The sequence below is a fragment of the Pistacia vera genome, unplaced genomic scaffold (genome assembly GCF_008641045.1).
Source record: "Pistacia vera cultivar Batoury unplaced genomic scaffold, PisVer_v2 Contig200, whole genome shotgun sequence".
Taxonomy (NCBI): Eukaryota; Viridiplantae; Streptophyta; class Magnoliopsida; order Sapindales; family Anacardiaceae; genus Pistacia; species Pistacia vera.
Genome location: NW_022196003.1, coordinates 810479 through 832900, shown reverse-complemented (window position 1 = coordinate 832900; position 22422 = coordinate 810479). Strand labels below are relative to the sequence as shown.

The 22422-nt window shown below is 34.9% G+C and overlaps 1 protein-coding gene and 1 long non-coding RNA gene across 8 annotated transcripts; one reads left to right on the top strand and one right to left on the bottom strand.

Annotated features, from left to right (window-relative positions):
* Nucleotides 1–253: 253 nt before the first annotated feature.
* LOC116128460 lies at nt 254–5835 on the bottom strand. 2 transcript variants are annotated; one of them, XR_004127762.1, is made up of 6 exons: nt 5586–5835; nt 5088–5216; nt 4589–4697; nt 1844–1927; nt 1323–1585; nt 254–575 (listed from the first exon to the last, which is right to left on the bottom strand). It is a non-coding gene; the product is annotated as an uncharacterized LOC116128460 (long non-coding RNA). The 2 variants fall into 2 exon arrangements; XR_004127763.1 differs by lacking the exons at nt 4589–4697; nt 5088–5216; nt 5586–5835 and adding an exon at nt 2244–2941.
* Nucleotides 5836–10944: 5109 nt separating this feature from the next.
* On the top strand, nt 10945–20442 carry LOC116128553 (probable LRR receptor-like serine/threonine-protein kinase At1g56140). Of its 6 annotated transcripts, none has more exons than XR_004127767.1 (24): nt 10945–11183; nt 12294–12474; nt 13038–13109; nt 13231–13302; nt 13412–13483; nt 13963–14034; nt 14155–14226; nt 14310–14381; nt 14512–14583; nt 14692–14763; nt 14867–14938; nt 15029–15100; nt 15240–15305; nt 15686–15751; nt 16276–16320; nt 16475–16536; nt 16742–17121; nt 17221–17416; nt 17518–17664; nt 17933–18051; nt 18245–18455; nt 18843–19088; nt 19434–19584; nt 19675–19815. XR_004127767.1 is itself a non-coding variant. In XM_031414281.1 (24 exons), the coding sequence occupies exons 4-24, from the start codon at nt 13253–13255 to the stop codon at nt 20074–20076; spliced, it is 2694 nt and encodes an 897-aa protein (XP_031270141.1). In that variant the 5' UTR covers nt 10951–11183; nt 12294–12474; nt 13038–13109; nt 13231–13252; the 3' UTR covers nt 20077–20442. The 6 variants fall into 6 exon arrangements, 5 of the variants coding, with proteins under 5 accessions (XP_031270141.1, XP_031270139.1, XP_031270143.1 ...); XM_031414281.1 differs by having other exon boundaries at nt 10951–11183; nt 14692–14713; nt 14826–14938; nt 18857–19088; nt 19675–20442; XM_031414279.1 differs by having other exon boundaries at nt 10952–11183; nt 18857–19088; nt 19675–20442.
* Nucleotides 20443–22422: the final 1980 nt, after the last annotated feature.

Below are 22422 nucleotides of genomic sequence, written 5' to 3'. Positions count from 1 at the left end.
ATTAACAATATCATGTGTTTTTAAGATGTTTGTTCCTTTATATTTTTGTCACCTCACGAGGGATAAAGATCCTCTTCTAATATGTATTTTATCTTTATAAGATTTAAGTTTGTAGATAGTAGTTTATAAAAATGGAAAAGAAAATGACATAATCACTCTTTAATGGAATGAGTAGGTAGGTACAAGAATAAAAAGGTCATATAACAGATACATGTACATTCTATGTGAAATCTCTCCTGTACAAATAGAAAGAAGACACCAACACTCGTATGTAACTCTAATTCAGGCAAAAGATTGCTTTAAGCAATATTCATTAGAAACATTCTTATTTCCTATCACATTAACCAACCTTTACTCTCTAATTACCAACATTAAGACTACACTTACTGACTGATACATCCTGACTGACGTGGTAGATGCCACCTCATCTGCCACACCAATGCCCCCCAAAACTAAAAAATAAAATAAAAAATTTAATATATAATTGTACCAATGACAGCTTTATTTCTTGCACAGAAAATTTCTGGCCAATGCATGCTGGAGAAAGGAGTTACGGGAAACCCAGAATGGTACCACTGCATGATTGCAAAGGGAAAGGAGTTATCAGAAACCCAACTTGCAAAATTTGTGATATATAATAATATATAGGTCATAATTCTAATCAAACTTGGCCAAATTGTAACTCCATTCGGTGCTTGTTTATTTTATAAAATGCTACTGTCATGGCATGATGAGATGCACAGATAAAATTTAAGTTGATGTAGTGATTCCAAATAAGGCTCTCCCACATGAAGATATTGAGAAAACAAATTGCCGAACATACTAATGATCAATCCAATCCATTGTTTTTCCTAAAATTCACTGGCCTAAGAATTCAGCAATTCCATACTATCTTTTACTCCCCTCTTAACTAGTAAATGTTCCCTTCTCAATTCAATGTGATTTTCTTTTCTTTCCTATTATTTTTTATCTAAATACTTGGTAAGCAACTCACATTATTTTTGCACATATCTTATATTTTTTGTCAACCAAATATTCACAATAATATTACACATAAAAGTAAATAACTTTCCTATAAGAAAAAAACAAAATTGGAAATAGATACCAGCTAAAATTCTATATCTGCTAAAAAGTAAATACACAGTAAATATAAATCCAAACATTATAAGATTAACATCATTTCCTTGGTTTAGTCAACAGAATTCTCAAGTTTACAATATGTGAAAGAAATGATGATTCTCAAACAATGCATTCATCAGACTAAAGTTCATCTCTTAATTAAACTTACACAAATATAGAGGCTACATTTACAACAATCTCACCTTCACAGTGGCTGTAACCATCTCATTTGAACTGTAGACTATCAACTAGAGGGCATTCACATACCCCCCACGGAAGGTACCCTGTTAGAAGCATTAACAACTCAATAACTCAGCTAAATAAATAAACAAAAAAATCAATTGAAACAAAACAATAACCTGCCTAGCCAAATGGTTACATCCATAACTTGCAGGCTGTGATGTTGGCTCCTTTATCTTGCCAACAACCCCCACTATTATCCAAGCACTCGTTTGTCTCTCTACATCTGCCATAGAAAAATGTTCACTCATGAACTTATGTTGAAAACAAATACATCTCCAAGAGTTAAACCATACTCAGTGAAGGTTCCAACTCCCACCAAAGGGTCTTGAATATGTGCTAACCTCTCCAATTTCAAGATTCAATTAGCGCACTTAAGAATTGAAGCTTTGAGACTTCAATTGTTGCACCAGATAAACTATATATGACCCAAGAAGTGTAACACATTTACCCTAATTAGTATCAGGCTAAAATTAAAACTTACCACCACTCAAACAAACAGCTGGCTCAGTTGGTTCCTCAAAACCAGCACAGATGTCCCTCAAGATAGCACCTTTCACCAACTTTCCTGCAAGAAGCAGCACATACTTCAGGAAAGGGAAAAACTTTACATTTTTATCTACAAAACATAACATCACATACAGACCTCGATATTGACAATTGTTGGCAACAAGGGTTGGCAGTATGGTTACATTACCCTTTGATCCTTTTTACCAAGCCACAGAAAGTGCTCTTATCAACGTAGTTATGTATAACTGAGCTAAGTACACCAATTTTGAAACAAAAAGGGTAAAGAAAAGCATTGCATAATGTAACTTTACGTGCCTAACCATACTAAAACATATCAAGATGTACTAAAATTTAATAACAGCATAAAATATTACCTGGGCATCTGCTTTTCTTTCAGGACAAGGATTGTAGCATCTGCCTCTGAGTCTCCCATGCACTTTTAATCTAAAAAAAAAAAACGATTTTACCACTAGCTTGGTCACAGATTCTCCCCCTTTCTTGGTTCCTTTATGGACTCCTGTCGATCTACTAGAAGAGGGTACATGCTGCAACCTAACCCACCAAAGCTGTAATTTTTCTGTTATGGACTACTGCGAGTGGTGCTCACTATAGTCAACGGTGGTGGTGTTAGAGGACTTAAAATACCAATTGACACATCGCGTTATGACTCCTACCATCAAACCTCACGATTCATTGTACTATTAGACGAGTTGTTTAGTCTTTTACCATTCTCGCCAACACTTTCCTGCAACATCAATTTGTTCTTCATATCATTGATCATTTGTATCACCATATTACAATCATCCTCTTACCTGATGCCAAATCTGCTAGTTAGAGATAATTACACAATTGATCAAATCGTTTTCCTTCATCATTGGTGCTCCAACTATTATAACTTATCTTAACCTTGGTTTGCAATTGTTTAATTTTCCTCCATCGCCTTAAAATGTACTTGTCTGTTACATGAAAAATTTGTTTACGAATCAACACCACTATTGTATGTCGACATATAATTCCTTTAAACTCAAACAATCGACAATTCAACGAACATCACAGTTGCTTCATCAAAGCAAACAGAAAGGAACACGAAGTTGAGTCTCTCCAACCAAAACATCTTCTTCTATTCTAAATTCCATAAGGAACAATCTCTTTGAAAGAAGAAAATCACAATAGATCTTAGCAGCTAGCTCTTGTTGAAACTCTTTGAATTTCGCAATGGATATGCATCTTGAAATTGTTTCTCAATGGCATAAGTGGTTATGCAAGGGATCCATGATTTGAAAGATTTAAAATCAGCCTCCCTTTCTTTTTCCTTTTTCACGCAATGCATTCTCATATGTTTCACAAACTGTTTTAAAGTGGTTTTTGAATTAACTATCCATCAAAGAATGTATGCATACGTTCACTGCGTTGAGTAATAGACATACCTGCCCAAAAAGTATCTTTCACAAAAATCGGCACCCAACGTCGTCTTTCATTAAACAATCCAAGTAACCAATCATTATCGTGAAGGTTGTATTTATCAATGCTATTCCAATGTTCTTCAAACTCCTCACATGTCAATGAATCATACACAATATTTTGCAAAGAAGACTTAATATATTCATATTGGCTATAACCTCTTAACTTTTCAGGCAATTTCTTCATTACAGCCACAAACACCATCTATGTCGTGTACTAGGGAACACAATCTCGATTGCGTTTCGCTTGCTTTACTTGATCGTGATTATTGCCTTAGGAGCACAATTCAACATACATGCAAGCCAGGATTGAAAAAGCCACACAAATGTTTCTGTGTCCTCGTTGGAGACTAACCCCAACCTAACGTATGAGTGCCATGATGATCAACACCAAAAAATAAACAAACGGCATATCATACTGTTGGTCAAATATGTCGTGTCGAATGTCACAACATCACCAAATTCTTTAAATGCGCACCCTACTTCTAGCATCCACCCATAAAACATTCTTTAATCGACCCTCTTCATCTAAATCCATGTAAAAAGAATTTGAATTCTCATTTTGCATTTTCAAAAATATTTTTGCATTGCAGAAGCATCTCCAACACCAAGTCGTAGCCTCCTAACTTTTTCAATGTAGTTCCTACATTTTTTTGTAGGGCAGGCAAATTCTCAGCACCACCTGCTTCAACTAACAAGGAATGAAATTTTTAGTTGTCTAACTCTACCCCTCACTTCAAGCTTTCTTTTTAAAAGGCTGTTTAGTTTTATTCGATTACTCTTGAAAATTTAGTTTTCCCAGGACTACTGAGTTCATGGTTATGATCAAATGTAATTGAGCATATTTGCCATTTTCCATCTAACGTACAGATGCACCTCCGAGCCTTACATCAGTTTTTGTCGACATGCATTTTAAAGACATTTCTGGAGTTACTGCTCGACTTCCCACCACGAGAAACAGCCAATGTCGCAAATTTCACCTGTCCATCATCTCCTTTTTTGAAGATCTTATAATTGCTTCAAAACCCTTTTATCCATAGTTTTTGTAGTATTCGAAAGCTTATCAAATGAATCAAAAGCATCCCAGGCTTAGGCTCCAATTTCTCTTCTGCACTTCTTGTATCTTCTATTTCTTGTTTATTATTATCCTAATTTATTCATGTTATAATAGCTAGAATTAGAATATAATAATACTTAAAAAAAGGGTAGAAATAATACCATAAAAAAATTTAAAATCAATATGAATAAAAAGAGATTACCTCAACGACATTGAATTGAGAAGAAGAGTTCTCTGGTTTCTTTTGACTGCACTCTTCCATCTTTGGATTGCACTCTTCCAACTTGGGTACTATGATGTAAACAGATTACCTAAAAAATAATAATCGTAGTTAAACAATGCATCCAACACTAAGAATAGCACATGCCATTATAGGCCAAATAGTACTCTACTTTAAGCTCAAACCCACTACTTTACATCTCTTTTTACCAAAGTTATATGTGAATTATTGAGAATGCATGTCATGTGAAGGAAAGCTTGTCACCCACATATTTAACTTTAGTCTCTAATATGGATATATTCTGGAAAATATATATATATATTCCCATTCAAATTGAAGGCTCTTTGGTCATGTCAATATAATGTATTCTGGCCCATCTTATAATAAGAAAGTTGCCACTTCTAACACCACACATGACTAAGTATTCTTCAATTCAACCATCTCATTCAGTTTTGAGTTCTTCTTGTTTCTGGGACCATACCTTGCAGCAGGGAAAACTCCCAATAGTTGATTGAACGGTTTAAAGTGCTGACCCAGTTCAAAGCTTGTCTTCAGCCGGCCGAGACTTTTCGGATCAGAAGCAAAGGGTGCATAATGATAAGGGTAAAACCTGAAACCATGAACGCCAACCAGTATTAGGATCAAATTTGAAAGACGAGCATTTTGGAACCGAATTCAAGAATGAGTGATAAAACTATAGCCAAAGGAAGAACAAACTTGCCACCAAAAATGAACAACAGAAGTGCAAAATAAGGAGATTACATATATATATTGCAAAAATGAACAAGCTTGCCACCAAAAATGAACACAAGAAGTGCAAAATAAGGAGATTAAATCTAACAATAAATGCATTCCACAGATAAAAAAAAAAAAAAAAAGAGAGATTACAGGAGCAGCTAGGCAAAGCCGCAAAAGACAAAATCAAATAACATCTAATTGAAACTGAAAATCGAATTGAAAAAGAGACCATTCGACTTACCAGTGCTTTCGATTCTCAGCTCTGTCTCCAGGGTTTTGTTTGGCTAAAGAAAGAATAGGAAAGAAAATTAGAGACTACAGCGCGAACGCGATACTGCTTTGGGAATTTCTCTCTCGAACAGTACATGTAAGGGGTTGGACGGCGGCGAAATGTGGTGGTGCGGTTGTGGAATGCGGCTGAGATTGAAGAATGTGATGACTTTAGGGTTTGCAAATTTGGGGCAGATGTGAATTTTGGGAGCCAGATTTGAATTTAGGAAATTCTAATTTCTGCAAATTAGAGTTACTGAAACATATTTTTTCAGTTTTGGGGAGGGCTGACGTGGCATAAGTTAGATATGCCGCGTAGACTGCCATGTCAGTCAAGATTTCAGAGTCCGTACAGAAGATTGTAATGTGACACAACAATGCTAAAGCTACCGATTAAATTACCGATTTGACATACTGACCCTTGAGTTAAATTTTGAGATTTGGATAATTGGGTAGTGGGTCAGTATGTTAAAATCGGTAGTTTAATCAGTAAGTGTAGCAAGGTCCAATGTGATATGCACTAAACAATAATATTATAGCTCGATTCTATACTGAACTCTTATACCGAATTACGTGTCTTACCCTTCACTATCACTCACACCAGTTATGTTACGTAATCACAGATATTTTACTAGTGAACGAGTTTTCGTCAACTATAGACGTCGTTCACTTACGATAAACTTCTATCCATATTATATGGATATGGATCTATTTACTATAGACAGGAGTCCACATTTAAAGAACGTCTGTTCATCAGTAAACAAAAAAAAATAATATAAATAAAAATAATGAACGATCATTTGTAGATTATAGACCACTGTCCTTAAATAAAGGACGCTTCCAACCTTTAAACAATACAATTTTTATAAACAAAATTGAACGGCCGTCCATTATTAATGTAATTTGGTGTTGCTTTTGTTTTCTTTGCTTTAAGGCTTCTGTCAAGTTCTGATAAGGAAGATGAAGAAGGGAAATGGTCTGAGTTGCATGATAAAATGCTTCAAGGAAGTGCTCTGGGTTTGCTTGCGTGGAGAGTCCAAAGAGAGGGGGCTGTTGGGGACAAATGTGAGGTTCTGCATAAGCTTGAGACGGCTGAGAAAGAGATTGCAGAGTTGAGGAAGTTAAGAAGCGAAGAACCATAACCATCTGTATTCTGTCACCATGTTGCACCTGAGAGCACGAAAGGATTCAATGCCCCTTCAAGGAATCTGATCTCCACAACACCACCCGCCACAACTTCAAAGATTTACATATTTTAATGCCCACCATCTCTCACAACTTCAACTTTTATTCACCACTCTCGTTTAAAGGCTTTTCAAATTATCTATTTTGCTTGAAGTTACATCACAATAGACAACACAACGACTAGAATGGCAACAAAAGTTATGCTTCCACGTAGAGGTGGGTAGGGACTAGTCCCTTGCGGGCCCAGGCCTGGGTCCGTTTGGGACTGGTCCCAAATGGGACCAGTCATTCATGGGCTTGGGACGGGTCCTAGGATCGGTCTCGAGGGGTTTGGATAATTTTTTTTCCCCCCTCAATTTTTTTTATATTTTGGGGGCAAAACAAAATTTTATAGGGGGTTTTTAGTATTTTTTAGAGGTAAAATTTATAAATTTTATAAATTTTTTAGACCTGGAAGATTTTTTTTTTTATAAATTTTGTAAAATTTCATGTTAGCCCTCATAATTTATATTTATCTTAAATTAACAGGGGGTTTTGGCAATTTGGCAGGGTACTATATTAAAAAAATAAAAAAAAATTTGGGCCCTCCTAGGTCCGGTCCTCTCAAAGACCGGTCTTAGGATCGGGTTTTGGAGCTGAGCTTTTGGGCCGGTCCCAAATGCCCAGCTCTACTTCCACGGTAGGACTATATATCTTCCCCTTCAGTCCTCAAAGACAGATGAAGAGAAAAAGCTCTGACTAAATGAACAATAATAATAGAGATAAGCTTCTAGTGGCTCCAAGAATTATGAGGTGAAACTAAACGCATGGAGGAGGAACATTGATGCTTGAATAGTGCATATGCCAGAGGGCCATTAACAATTCTGACAAAACCAAAGCCTATAAGAGTTTAACCCACAAGGATTCTCTTCACATTCACTCGTGGTTTCACAACCCTCTCCCTGTTCAAGTGGAAACTTTCACACAAGATATTTGTGGCCATTAACAATGACAACAATTCTGACAAAACCAAAGCCTATAAGAGTTTAACCCACAAGGATTCTCTTCACATTCACTCGTGGTTTCACAACCCTCTCAGCTCCCTGTTCAAATGGAAACTTTCACACAAGATATTTGTGGCCATTAACAATAAGAACAATTCTGACAAAACCAAAGCCTATAAGAGTTTAACTCACAAGGATTCTCTTCATATTCACTCGTGGTTTCACAACCCTCTCAGCTCCCTGTTCAAATGGAAACTTTCACACAAGATATTTGTGCTCAATCTTTCACCAATGCAGGCAACCCAAATCTGCCACGTTCAAAACTGCTAGTTTTACCTCCATTACACAACACTGCCACGTTCAAAACCAAGCACAGAAACACAACAAAACAAGAAGACGAAGAAGAAGAAGATCCAAGAACACCCATTTTTGTGTTTATTCTGTCGGCCTAGAATTGAGGTGGGCAGGCAACGAACTCAACACATTGTGGTCGTCTTCTTCCTCCTCTCCTTCACATGTATGTATATTGTATATTTAGAAAGAAATCTTATCATTTTGCCATGAAATACGGGGAATATTCAGAGCTAAATACGAATATGTAGATTAGTTTTCAACGGTTTTGAATGCTAACAAGACAAGATTCCTTTTTGCTCAACTTAGTTTATAGTTGACTTTGAGTCAAGGCAACATTGTAATAACAGCGATGGAAATTGGAAAGCACACCGTTTTGCCTCTTAGCTTTGGCGTCTTCGCTTCTTAACTTCCTCAACTCTGCAATCTCTTTCTCAGCCGTCTCAAGCTTATGCAGAACCTCACATTTGTCCCCAACAGCCCCCTCTCTCTGGACTCTCCACACAAGCAAACCCAGAGCACTTCCTTGAAGCATTTTATCATGCAACTCAGACCATTTCTCATCTTCCTTATCAGAACTTACAGAGCCTAAAGCAAGAAAGCAAAAGAAACACCAAATACATTAAATATGGACGGCGTCCATTACCTATGAAGCCCGTCCATTAATTTTTTATGAAAATTTTATTGTTTAAGGTTGGATGGGCGTCTATTATATGTGGACGTCCGTCATTTATTTAGACGTCGTCCAACCTATGAATGACTGTCCATTATTTTTGTTTATATATATTTTTTTTTGTTTACTGATGAACGACGTTCTTTAAATGTAGACTCCTGTCTATAGTAAATAGATACCGTCCATATTATAGACGGGAGTCCTCATAAGTAAATGATCGTCCATAATTGATAAACGACGTTCACTAACAAATATTTGTGAATGTTGCAACGTGGTTGGTGTGAGTCATAGGACACGTAATTCGGTGTAAGAATTAGGGGTAGAGTCTCGGTGTCTGTAGCATTATTGGTTCACTAAAAGCCTAACCTCACAAAGAAATTTTAGCCTACTTTCAACGAACAGGAGAAGGCCATTAATAAGAGTTTGGAATTTGAAATAGGAGGAAAAACAATAGAATTTCCTTACTACAAGAAAAAGAAAATTTTGAGTGTATGCTTGAATAGAACCACATGACTCATCAGCTAACAAAGTCAACAAGCGGCCGCCATTGCCTTGTTGCTTGATCACACTTCAATTCAACCCTTTTTATATATGATTATCAAAACCTGAACCATTCTCCTCTTCTACACAAACACGAAAATGCAACTTTCTTCTTCAGGATTTTCCCAGTTCTTCATCTTCATCTTCATCTTCTTATCATTCACAACTCCATTGCTCAAACTGCTACCACTGACCCTAATGAAGGTACCTCTCTCTCTCTCTTTTTATGTGAATAAATTTTATTTTACAATTAATCATTTGTTTCAATTGAATATTATATATAATGGCTTTAATAGATTAGTTTATATATAAAATAATATTATTAGTCTTATATTATGCAGAACAAGACTGTTCACTTCACCCTTAATTCTCTTGGTTTTCTGGCCATATTTTCTCTTCTTTCTGTTTTAATTTTTTTTCTGCCTTCTTTCTCTCTACCATGAGCTTTATCACTTATAGCACACATATTTCGGAGAATATTCCACTTTATCGTAACAAATATTCCAAATATGAACTTATTATGATCTATTTGATATGATTGTAAAAGAACAAAAGAGGATCTAAGTTGATATGGTCTTCGGAGTTTGAGTTCTCGCAGTCCTTAATAGGAGTAATCATTAGAGCTTGTACTTGGTCGGTAGTTTCAAAGTTTCGGAAGATTAGTTAAATTTCGTACAAACTGGTTTGGACACCGCAATCCTTAAAAAAAAAAAAAAAAAGATAATGTCACATAAGATAATATCGTCGTTATGTATTAATCAGATAAGTCTTACAGAGTTATTGAGACAAAAATTCTTTAATAGCATAAAAAAACCTAATCTTTTTATAAGTTTATATGATTACGAAACATTGAACTTAAATTTAATAATTTTAAAGATGAAATAGTCATTAAAAGTAGTCTAATAAAGTTTCTAGTTAGTTCTATGGTATGTATGGTGGCAACTTTGTGACGACAAAATTAATTTTTTTTTAAAGAAATAATAGTCAAAATGTATGAGGTGTAAGTGATAAGAGAGAGATTTGGGAGCCATTAAGATGAATTGCAGTGTATAATTGAAACATATTATTGTCTTTAGTCCCGTAGTTTTCAATCACAATTGCCCACCAAACAAAACGTAGGACTTACTGTGATTTTAGCGACTGATTTTGTCATCAAATTGGATTAGTCAAACATTTGAAGACTTGTTTTCACATGAAGATCTTCAAATAGATTTTGCCAATAGTGTATTTTTGTATAGTTTATGAAGATGTTTTCATATTGGGATCCAGAAATTTATTTCAGAAACACTTTCCGTCACCGTTTATGGTAACACTTTGAAACTCAAGGGGGTAGGGAGATTTTTGTTATTTTAGAAACATCTGTTATTCAATCAAAATCCAAGGGGATTAGTGAAATAATTCCATTTATTATTTGTAATTCATTTTAAAACAGTATGCACTTGACAGCTTGACGTAACTGGTTAAGTGTTTGATGAAATGCCCCTGAGACATAAAATTTCGTGGAAGACAATGATATCCGGGTTTTTTGATATGGGTTTTGGGTTCTTTAAGAGATTGCTTGAACTGGGTTTCCATTGGTTAGATCAAGCTAGTTTAAATTAGACCGCTGCAGAGTTTAGTTTTCTCGGTAAAATGATACATGGCTTAGCGTTTTTAAGTGGGAATGAGCAAGAAATAACAGTTCATCAATCATCGCAACTCAAATGTGGGAGTTCTAGTTTGGTCAGGATCAATATAAGATGATTGAACTCGCATGAAATTGGTTGAGGGGAGATGACTATTACAATAGTTGAAGGAATTTCTCATATCTCCCGTCGCGGTTAGCTCAAAATTAAGGGTGCGTTCGTTTATAATTTCAATTTATCATTTTCGTTTCTTTTTTTAAGGAATTCTTGCCAGTAAACACCAATTTATCAAAATTTATGATGTCCCTTTTTGTTTTCTATTAAAAATTAATATTTGAATAAAAAATTATATGTATTTTTTTTCTTATCTTCTAAAACAAAAACCATTATTTTTAATATTGATTTTTAACATAAAATTGCAAATAGAAATTAACTATTGGCATATTTGAGATGANTTGTCATATCTCCCGTCGCGGTTAGCTCAAAATTAAGGGCGCGTTCGTTTATAATTTCAATTTATCATTTTCGATTCTTTGTTTAGGAATTCTTGCCAGTAAACACCATTTTATCAAAATTTATGATGTCCCTTTTTGTTTTCTATTAAAAATTAATATTTGAATAAAAAATTATATGTATTTTTTTTCTTATCTTCTAAAACAAAAACCATTATTTTTAATATTGATTTTTAACATAAAATTGCAAATAGAAATTAACTATTGGCATATTTGAGATGAACTTTGAGACAAAGAAAATAAGTTGTAATTTGAAGAGGTTTTATCGTTTGTGGATGTGATAAATTTAAGGTTTTTTTTTTCCCCTTATTTAGTTTTAAGTAAACACGTGGAATGCATTTTCATTTTTCACATTTTCACAAAATTCATAAAATAACACACCCAAACTCCCTAAGTTATCTTCACCTAAGTAAATATATTTTGGCCCAAGTATAGATTGATCACAGCAGGGAGAAGAGTTTGTGAAGTCTTAAATTGATAGTGAAGTAACATCTAAGTTGGCTTTATAATCTAAGCAATTTATTTTGGTTAGTTAGTTTATGTTGTTATAATGACCATTAAACAATCTACTTTGATTGTTAGTATGTGTTGTTACAATGACCATGCTACGGCCATTGACCTCAAACTTGACCAATTTGAATGGTTCTTGATATGGCTGTGGCCTATCGGACAATTTATCAACTTTACTCCATTCCCATATACACAAAGAGTCATTGATTTTATGAAACTGTGTGTTTACTTGTAATCTTGCATGCATTCTATAAGCTGGTTGTGAAAATTTTTAATTGCTTGGCTTGATGTTGTGAGCAGTGAGGGCATTGAACTCAATATTTCAACAATGGGATGCACAAGCAGCGCCAGGATTGTGGAACATAAGTGGAGAGCCTTGTAGTGCAGCCGCCATCAATGCAACTAACTTGGAAGACTATAATCCTGCTATCAAATGTGACTGTTCTTATGAAAATGGTTCAACTTGCCATATCACTGAGCTGTACTCTCTCTTTCTCTATACCAAAATTACTGAAATTTTCATATTGACTTGTTTAGGGTTTGTTATGCTATGGACGGATTATACTGGTTCCGAAAGAATCATCTTCTGAAGTTCTAAAATTTATAGTAAACTTGTCCTTTTCTTGGGACAACATTTGTTTGCTTGCTTCTGTGTAGGCTTCAGTCTCTAAAGAATATATCTTTTTCCTTTATTCACTTGGATTTTAAAGAGATCTGGGGTTTATTTTGTGCTATTAGCATTAATTTTTGAGTTATTTATAACTTTTCATTGAACTGTTCAACCTATAATGCATATCTGTTTTTGATGCTTTAGATATATTATAACTTTTGTGCTCAGTTTGTTCACTCTTTTGTAATCTTTTTTTCCGATCAATAATACTGTTATAGTTTCTTCTAAAAAGTAGTTGCAAAACCTTCCCTAAAGTTGTATATAAAATTTATCCTGTAAGGAAGTGTGTATTTTTCCTAAGCCAATAGAGCGTGCAATTGTAATCAGTTCAAATTTTAGGAGAAATGAATGAAACTTTTCTTTATTTTTTCCAGGAGAGTCTTTGCACTGGACAGAACAGGAGTGATTCCAGAAGAACTAGTGGCTTTGCAATTTCTGACAAATTTGTATGGATTTTCCTATGTCTTGCATTTGATTTGTATCAATCAACTTTGATGTTTATCATTTCTAGTTAATGGAAAAATATTATGTTAGATTTGATTAAGTTTTTCTGTTTGACCATTCCAGTAGAATTAATCGAAATTACTTCATGGGTCCCTTGCCTGCCTTTATTGGAAATTTATCTCGATTGAAGTCTTTGTAAGTATTGAAAAATACCCTTATGATTGAAAGCATATTTTAGATTGTATTTGATTATTTTGGTAAATGAGTTTGGATTTTGTTATAATTTTGTCTTTCATGTGTCTAGAGAGGTTGGCCACAATGCACTTTCTGGGCCTCTCCCAAAGGAGCTTGGAAACCTGAAGGACTTAACTTTTCTGTAAGGATGGGAAACTTTCTCCTTTTCCTTTTCCTTTTCTGTAAAATGAGAGCAAGATTTAGATAAAGTCTCTACCATTATATTTCTTAAAAGAAAGCATCAATAATAATTATTTTCTACACAGAAAACTATCTTCTATGCCATTCGCAAGAGTGGTTGACGCAGAATCAAGAATAAAAGTTTTATTGTTTTTAATCTGAAATTGATTACCGGAAACACTCTTAGAGCTAGAAAAAAAATTAAAAAAAAAAAAAAAAAAATAGAAGTCTTACGATAAAAAACTGCCATGACTCAATGTGTCACATGCTGTGTTTAGGAAAACTCAGCATCACGGTTAAAGCCATTGTGCATATATATAAAACTTGCAATTACATTCATCCATAAAATCGCTTAAAAAATGTGTTGGTCATGGGAAAATTATGAATTTACAAAAACAACGACCACTAAAGGGTTAAATTCTTCTGATATGTGTCATGCAGGGCTATAGGTTCCAACAATTTCTCTGGAGCACTTCCTTCTGAACTGGGTAGCTTAGTCAACCTAGAAGAAATGTGGGTTCATACTTTTTTGTTTAATATATTTTATTTAGTTTTCTTAAGTACAGCACTATTTTCTCACCAGAGATTCAGGTCTTATGAAATTAAGAAATTTTCTATTGGTGAATTTCACAGTTACATAGATAGCTCTGGAGTGAGTGGGGAGATTCCCTCAACATTCGCTAATCTTCGAAATATGCAAATTATGTAAGGAAGATCCTATCTACATGTTTATGGCCTTCTGTTTCTGTAATGCTTGTAGATTACCTTGTGACTGTTTTAAATTTCAGGTGGGCATATGATTGTTCTTTATCTGGCAAAATACCTGATTTCATTGGCAACTGGACCAAGCTTACATCCTTGTAATATATGAAAAACTTCTTTCATGATATTCAAATTTGTTTAGTGACTGATAGCAGAAGTTTCTTTGGCTCTGTCTAGATTTAAGCATTCTGGTTATTTTGTTGACTAGGTTGTCAAATTTCTCTGTAGGAGATTTGGGGGAAACTCTTTTGAAGGTCCTATACCGTCTAGTTTTTCTAACTTGTCCTCATTGGTCACCTTGTGAGTATAACTTGTATAACACTACACATACCAACTCTCCCTTAAAAATAAGTCAAATTATTAATGTGACATGATATCATATCGGTGATGTTTGAATTAATCGTGCAGGCAAATCACGGATATAAACAGTGTGAGTTCCTCCCTTGATTTCATTAAAAACATGAAGAACTTAACTGATTTGTAAGTTACACATACACCATTCAGTTATATCTAACTTCTTAGTTTTTTATTTTTCTTCTCAGCTGGTTAATTTGACACTGCTCAATCTTTTCTATCCCCATAGATCTCTGAGAAATGCTCTGATCAATGGTAGCATTCCATCTAACATTGGAGAATATAAAAGTTTACAGACACTGTAAGTTAGTATTGTAATGCTATGAGTGTGTCTCTTATTGTTTATGTGCATGTGTGCTTTTTTTAAAAAAAAAATTTTCTCCTTCTGCAGGGATTTGAGTTTCAACAACTTAACTGGGCAAATCCCAAGTGCTTTGTTCAGTGTCGATTCTCTTACTCACTTGTAAATTTATTGAAAGCTTCTCACTACTGATTCTAGATTTGAGTCCTTTATATTTAAGTTAGCTTTAGTTTCTAGTTTTCCTCTGATCCTTCTTCTTTCATTAAATGTACATTCATTTGTTTTTTGCTTCTCTCGCTAGGTTTCTTGGAAACAATGGTTTATCAGGAACCCTTCCTCAGCAAAAAGCTGTATATCTTAAAAACATGTAAGCCTTAATTTCAGTTATCTTGAGAATTATGCCCTATTATATCTTGTTTGGTTAGATAGACGTTATACTTCCATTTTTGCTGTATCTGCCTTGAAAGTTTTAGAGGCTCCAATTTAGAAGAGTGGAGAGGCATTGGTGCCAATGCTTCACGAATAGATTAAGAAGAAAAAAGAAAAAGGTGCTACTGCTACAGATATGTATCATGGAATTAGGCCACCCCATTTAAAATTTAAAAATCTTAACTATAGTTGTAACCACTTTCTTGTGACAAGTAATTGATGAAAGCAATTGAAAATCTTAACTGATTTGTTCCTTCTTAAGATTTGTATGTTGGTGCATATGATTCCTTCTAACTGATGCTTAATGTACTCCTGCAGAGATTTATCTTACAATTATCTATCAGGAACTTTTCCGTCGTGGGTGACTACAGGTTCGCAACAGCTGTATGTCTCTTCAACCATAGTAACTTCATTTTCCATCTTCATTTTCTAGAAATCAAACATTGCTTTGGACCTTAGGCATTCTGGAGCTCAATAACCCTCTTTCCTTGTTTTGTTAATAGATTATAATGTTTTACATGATTGTATGAATTAATCAATAATAAAATCTTCGACAATCAAGCCAATTCAAGAGAAAACTAGATGACAGTATGAGAATTTGTTGATTATTCATCTTCATGGCTAACATTTAGCACTTTAGTGACTCAATTTTCTCTTATCATGTGACAATCATCAGAAATACTTGACCGTGCCCAACTAATTGCCTTGACGCACTTGAATTTCCTATTTCCAAACAAATGTCAATTGGGATAACCATTTGGCATACCATAAAGTCACAGCTCATTTCTGATGTCATTCTAACATAGTTGATTATTTGCTATGTTATGATTTTAATTTAATATAATATATCTCTAGTTAGTATACTTCAAACTTTGAAGTATAATTGATCTTTGCATTGAATTGAATAGGAATCTAGTGGCCAACAATTTCACATTTGACAGCTCAAACATCAGGTTAGTTATAGTTCCTTTTTTGATAAATATGGTATCAGATTTTGTTTTTGAACAAAGGCTCTCACTTAAAGAAAAAGTAATAGAAATAAAAACCTCAGCAATGGAATATGCTGCTTTAACAAAGATAACGGGTAATGTTTTCTGTGCTTGCCAGTATTCTCCCTGGATTGAACTGTCTGCAGAGAAACTTCCCCTGCAATAAGAATGCTCCGCGCTGTAAGTCTTTCTTTCTGCTGTATAGTTATTTTTCTAAAATTTAGTTTACTACCAATTCAGCTTTCTCCCTGTATTATTTTGCTTAAATATAGATGCTGCTGTGGCTTTATAAATTGTTTGTTAGTTCAGCTTTAGTTGGGATAACTGGACCAAACTGATGGCATGGTGTTCTTTTTTTTTTTTTTTTTTTTTTTTCCAACCACAGATTCAAGTTTTGCAATCAAGTGTGGTGGTGAAGAAATGAAAGTTGATAGCATAGTGTATGAGGCCGATAGCTATGATCTTGGTGGAGCTTCTTTTATTGTACTTGATACCCAAAAATGGGCAATTAGTGATGCGGGTTTGTTTTCTGATGGACAATTTAACACTCATGTTCAAAATACTAGCTCACAAGTGACTGGCACTCCAACCCCGAAACTTTATCAGTCTTCAAGGCAATCCCCAGGATCACTTAGATACTATGGACTTGGTCTAGAGAATGGACCTTACAATGTAAGCTTGTCCTTTGCTGAGACAGTTTTTGGTGATCAAGGCTCACAAACGTGGACGAGTCTTGGAAGGCGTGTTTTTGATATCTATATTCAGGTAAACATTCATTGGAAAGTTTTGGTTCATACCCTTATTATATATCTATATTTTTACTATTACAATTTCATCTATTTTCTTTCCTAAATGATCCTGTAGGGAACTCTCCAGTTAAAAGATTTTGACATATCAAAGGAAGCAGGTGGGGCAAGAAAAGCAATTACGAAGAAATTTAATGCTAATGTGTCTGAGAACTACCTTGAAATTCACCTATTTTGGGCTGGTAAAGGGACCTGTTGCATACCTGATCAAGGTAGTTACGGGCCATTAGTTTCAGCTCTTAGTGTCATTCCAGGTAATTATTTGATTCCTTTGAATCTTCATTTAAGGTGACTTACAATAAATGTGCTTATATGCTCCTTTCTGGTATACATTTGACTGAATTTAACTTCTCAGATTTCAAACCAACTGTTGGTATTGCACATAAGAAGAACCAGACTGCACTCATTGTTGGTATTGCAGTAGCTCTCGGAATTTCGGGCTTGATACTGATATTTTTAACTTTTTACATGAGGACAAAAAGACACAATGATGATGCGGAAGGTAAGAGAGCCCAAGAGATTTTTAAATTAATAATAGTTGAAGTCTCAGAAACCAAGTTTGTTAAAAAATTTAGTGAATTTGCATCTCACTTGGGCACAAAGTTAAAGGTTCTCTGGGCATCTGAGAAAAGTAGATTCCTGAAAAGTATGAATGTTGTTCTAGTGCACCTAAGTTTGTTCATGAAATAGGCAAAGCTGCTGGTTTAATTCATCACTTGTCATGCAAATCCTCAATGTTATGTAATCTTTTATCTTGCTTCAATATGCAGTGCTACTTGGAATAGGACCTAAACCAAAAACTTTCAGTTATGCTGAGTTGAGATCTGCAACAAAAGACTTCGACCCTCCAAATAAGCTTGGCGAGGGAGGCTTTGGACCTGTTTACAAGGTAACTTTTATATCTTACATTTCCAAGTTACAAACAATAAATAGCACACTGGGAACTTGGGTTGCAATGTTGTATTTGTAATGCATTATCATAGCTGAACACTATTAACAAGAAAACTAGGTGAATTTCAGCATTTGGATACTCACCAAAGATGTAGCATATATAATTTATGTCTATAAATCTGATGCTACAGGGTACACTTTCTGATGGAAGGGTTATAGCTGTGAAACAACTTTCTCTAGGGTCCCACCAAGGGAAAAAGCAGTTTGTTAATGAGATCGCTGCCATAACTTCTGTGCAACATCGTAATCTTGTGAAATTGCATGGTTGCTGCATCGAGGGAACTAGGCTCCTCCTTGTTTATGAGTACCTTGAAAACAAAAGCCTTGATCAAGTATTGTTTGGTATGAGGATGCTAATTGATGATCAACTTTAGTTTAAAATTTCTGCTTCTGTATTTCTTGCAAGCAACTGCAACATTAATGCATGTGATTTCTCTCCTATGATTTGCGTCCACTCATAAACAACAAATTTTTCAGTACAAAATACTATTTTGCTGACTTTCAAATGTTTTAACCAATGCAAGGTTTAAAGAAAGAAATATTTGTTCTACGATTTACATTGTGTTTAGTTATAAAGAAAACTGCAAATTTAATGAGCAAATAAGAGCACAAACGGGTTTGAGCTGATTGTCAATGTTTTATTGAGCTCCAAATTGTTTATGGGGATAAATTGTCCATGAATCCTCAGTTATCCATGTCCATAACTCTTGAAGATCTTAATGATTGCAGCCATGTTTCTGCAGGAAGACGGGGGTTGCATCTCGATTGGCCTACCCGGTTCAATATATGCTTGGGAACTGCAAGAGGTCTGGCATATCTTCATGAGGACTCTAGACCAAAGATCGTTCATCGAGATGTCAAAGCAAGTAATATTTTACTCGATGCAAAACTCTGCCCAAAGATATCAGATTTTGGATTGGCAAAGCTGTATGATGACAGAAAATCTCACATCAGCACCAGAGTTGCAGGGACCATGTAAGCTGCTTCAGTAATTCCTTGACTACCATTCTTCCTTATTACTTCTTTTAGAATGTGTTGCAGAGTATTTCAAAACATCTAGTAGATTTTGTTGTGCGTATCTCAAAATACTCAACATGCTTAACGTACATGCATTAATGAGAATGACTCTTAGAGCAATACATGTATGTTGAGAAAACCTTTTGTCATCTTTGATAATGATGGAATTTCTTTGTGTTTATGTAAGATTTGCTAACTTACAAAGGTTTTCACATTGTAAAGGCAAGTGGGCGCCTGGATTAGGGCTGTACCCAAACTTTACTTTTGGATTTTAACCTTGAGAAACCCTTCATTTTCTTGCAGTGGCTATCTGGCACCAGAGTATGCAATGCGTGGACACTTGACAGAAAAGGCTGATGTATTCAGTTTTGGTGTTGTTGCTTTGGAGATTATCAGTGGAAGGGCAAACTCTGATACTAGCCTGGATAGGGAAAAGATTTATCTTCTTGAATGGGTACTTATTTTTTTGTTTTTATGCTTTCTTCTATGTACCCTAGTGTTAAAAAACTTATTCTTCTTGAATTGTCTCTTATGGTATTTATAGGCCTGGAGTCTTCATGAAAGTAACCAAACTTTGGAGTTGATAGATTCCAAATTATCAGAGTACAATGAAATCGAAGCTCTACGAGTAATAAAAGTCGCTCTCTTGTGCACTCAAGCGTCACCGATGTTACGGCCAACAATGTCACGCGTTGTTAACATGCTTGCTGGGGACATCGAAGTGGAAACTGTTACTTCAAAGCCAAGTTATTTGACTGATTGGAATTACAAGGACATAACAAATAGCCTTTTGAACGAAGATACGGTTACATCCTCATCGACAAGAAGTTATAGCAGAAAGAAGAGCCAATGTGACAGTGCAACTGATCTTAGCCCTGGAGTTGATCCATTGCTCTCTCCAAAAAATGCCGCTCGGTTCAATGACATAATTGCAGAGGGGAGGTGAGAAATTTCTTAGCTCACCGAAACTGAGTGAATAACGATGCTTCTTGTATACCAATACTATTAATTACACAACAAATTTGAAGACCATCTTATTAGATGTATGTAGAGAAAACCTCTCTATAGTCCTTCTGCAACTAGCTTATTTGGGATCTCTTTTGAAATTTCTGGATATGGGAAGTTTCAGCAGTATGTATAATTTTGGGAATTTCTGCTATACAGGGGTAAGATTACAACAATCGGTATAATTTTTGTAATATTGTGTATTTTAGGATGCGAATTTTGTGGCATGGAATGTCATATTCGCAACGTTTCAAATATTTTTCGTTGCGAATTTAACCATCAATTTTACAAATATGGATTCATAGTATATGTAGCTTGTATGGTACTAAGGTTTGGATATAGTCGTATAAAAGTTCCAATCTCTATATAACTCAAGCATATAATTCCTGATTTGGGTTCTTTAATCTACCTTTCTTAGATTTCAAGTGTTAACATTTAGAAATAGGTTAATGTTCATATAGCCTTGAGAGATCATTTAATTCAGTTGGCAATCGACACTCATTGTCTCTTAGAAAGTATTGAAAATTTTCGTTATTGTTATTGATATATGTTTGTGTTTTGTGTATTTATTTATTTATTTTTTTTAATTTAGACTTGTTAAAATTTCGAATTATATTTTAATTTCTCTACGCATCCCTTGTATGTTGTTAAAGTCTTTTTAAAACTTCAATTTTTTTTAGAGTTTACAACTTTTTCCCACCCCAAAAAAAGCTTAATACATTTTCCCACCCTCAAGCTTTTATAATACCATTTTAATGCCCAAAGCACAATTTTGTTAGTAATTTTTGTTGTGATGAAGGACAAGGCGGTCAAAAGTCCATTATAAATGAGGGTACAATCATCAACAAACATTTTGGCCATTGGAGAAGAAGAAAAGAAAAGGGCCGTGCACGTTAGTAACCTCGTAGCTAGTAGTTTTTGTCGTTTTTCAGCTGATCCTTGTGTCCAAAATTACTTCCGAGACCACCCACAGAATCCCTATCACCTCTTCTACAAAGCCCAGACCTCTATTTGCCGTCATCACTCACCATTTCTTGCCACCACCTCTATTCACATGGCTGACTCTTCAAGCCAGATTTCCAGTGTTAGAAATCCACCTTGAAACTCACCGCCTCCTCCATTCTCTTCCCCCAAGCCTCTCTCACCCTTAATCTGTTCACCTTGAGCCTGGTGCACTTGCCAATTGTCGAAAATCGCCACTTCAGTCTTTGCATGATTTCTCATCTTTTCAACCTTTTTCCGTTTGATTCAATCACCCAAAATGCCCCCTGCTACCACCATGTGACTCCCACTCTTTATTCTTCAAAACATATCCCTCCCTTAACCCTCCGTGCTCGTCGTTTGCCGCTCGTGTCCAACTTTTTTGGTTGTGGGATAGTCACAATTTGTAGTGGTTTCCTCTACAAATCGTTGGATTTTTGGTGCTCGATTGGTAGGTTTTGATTGGTTGTGTTGGTGTTGTGTTTTTTCTAGCCACCGTTGTTTGTCAGATCACGGCAACCTCACTGCCCCAAAGTGACTCACCACCTGTTCGATTTATTTCCACACCTAGCTCCCAGCCTGCCTAGCATCCAACCGTGTGCTTTGCGGTGGATTCTGTTGCTGGAAATCATTCTTGTCACCACCAATCGACTCTCTAAATCTTCATCTCCAAAAGCCCCAACATTCTCTATCCTGTTTGCTCACTAATTGTGGGCGATTGAAGCTTTCCCACCCTAGGATTTTTCGAATTTTGATTAGAGGAAGAGAGAAAGGTATTTTCGTCTTCAAGATAAAAATCATTGTATTTCCTACCCAAGCTAGAGTGAAACATAATAGTTGGGTAGTAAAAGGATATTATAAAAGTTTGAGGGTGGAAAAGTGCTAACAAGCTTTTTTTTGGGTGGGAAAAAGTCGTTAACTCTTTTTTTTTTTAATCTAACATAGTTTTTATTATAATTGTAAATAATATATGTGTGCACTATAAGATCAATGTTCAATGGCATGATTGAAAAAAAAAAAAAAAAAAAAAAAAAAAAAAAAAAAGACCGAATTACATTTTCCTATCTTATGCTTCATGAAAGTCCGATTCCACCCTTAATTTCGTAATCTAATATGTGCCACCCACATTACTCACCGTCCATCAAAATTATAATTTGACCAGGTTTGACTGTTTAAAATTCCAAAATTATCCTTATTATTCATTATTTTTAAAATAGATTTTAAAATAAATTTAAAATTTAATGAAAAAAACCTAAATAAAATAATTCACAAAAAGGAAAAGAAAAACTCCCTCTACCTAAACAAA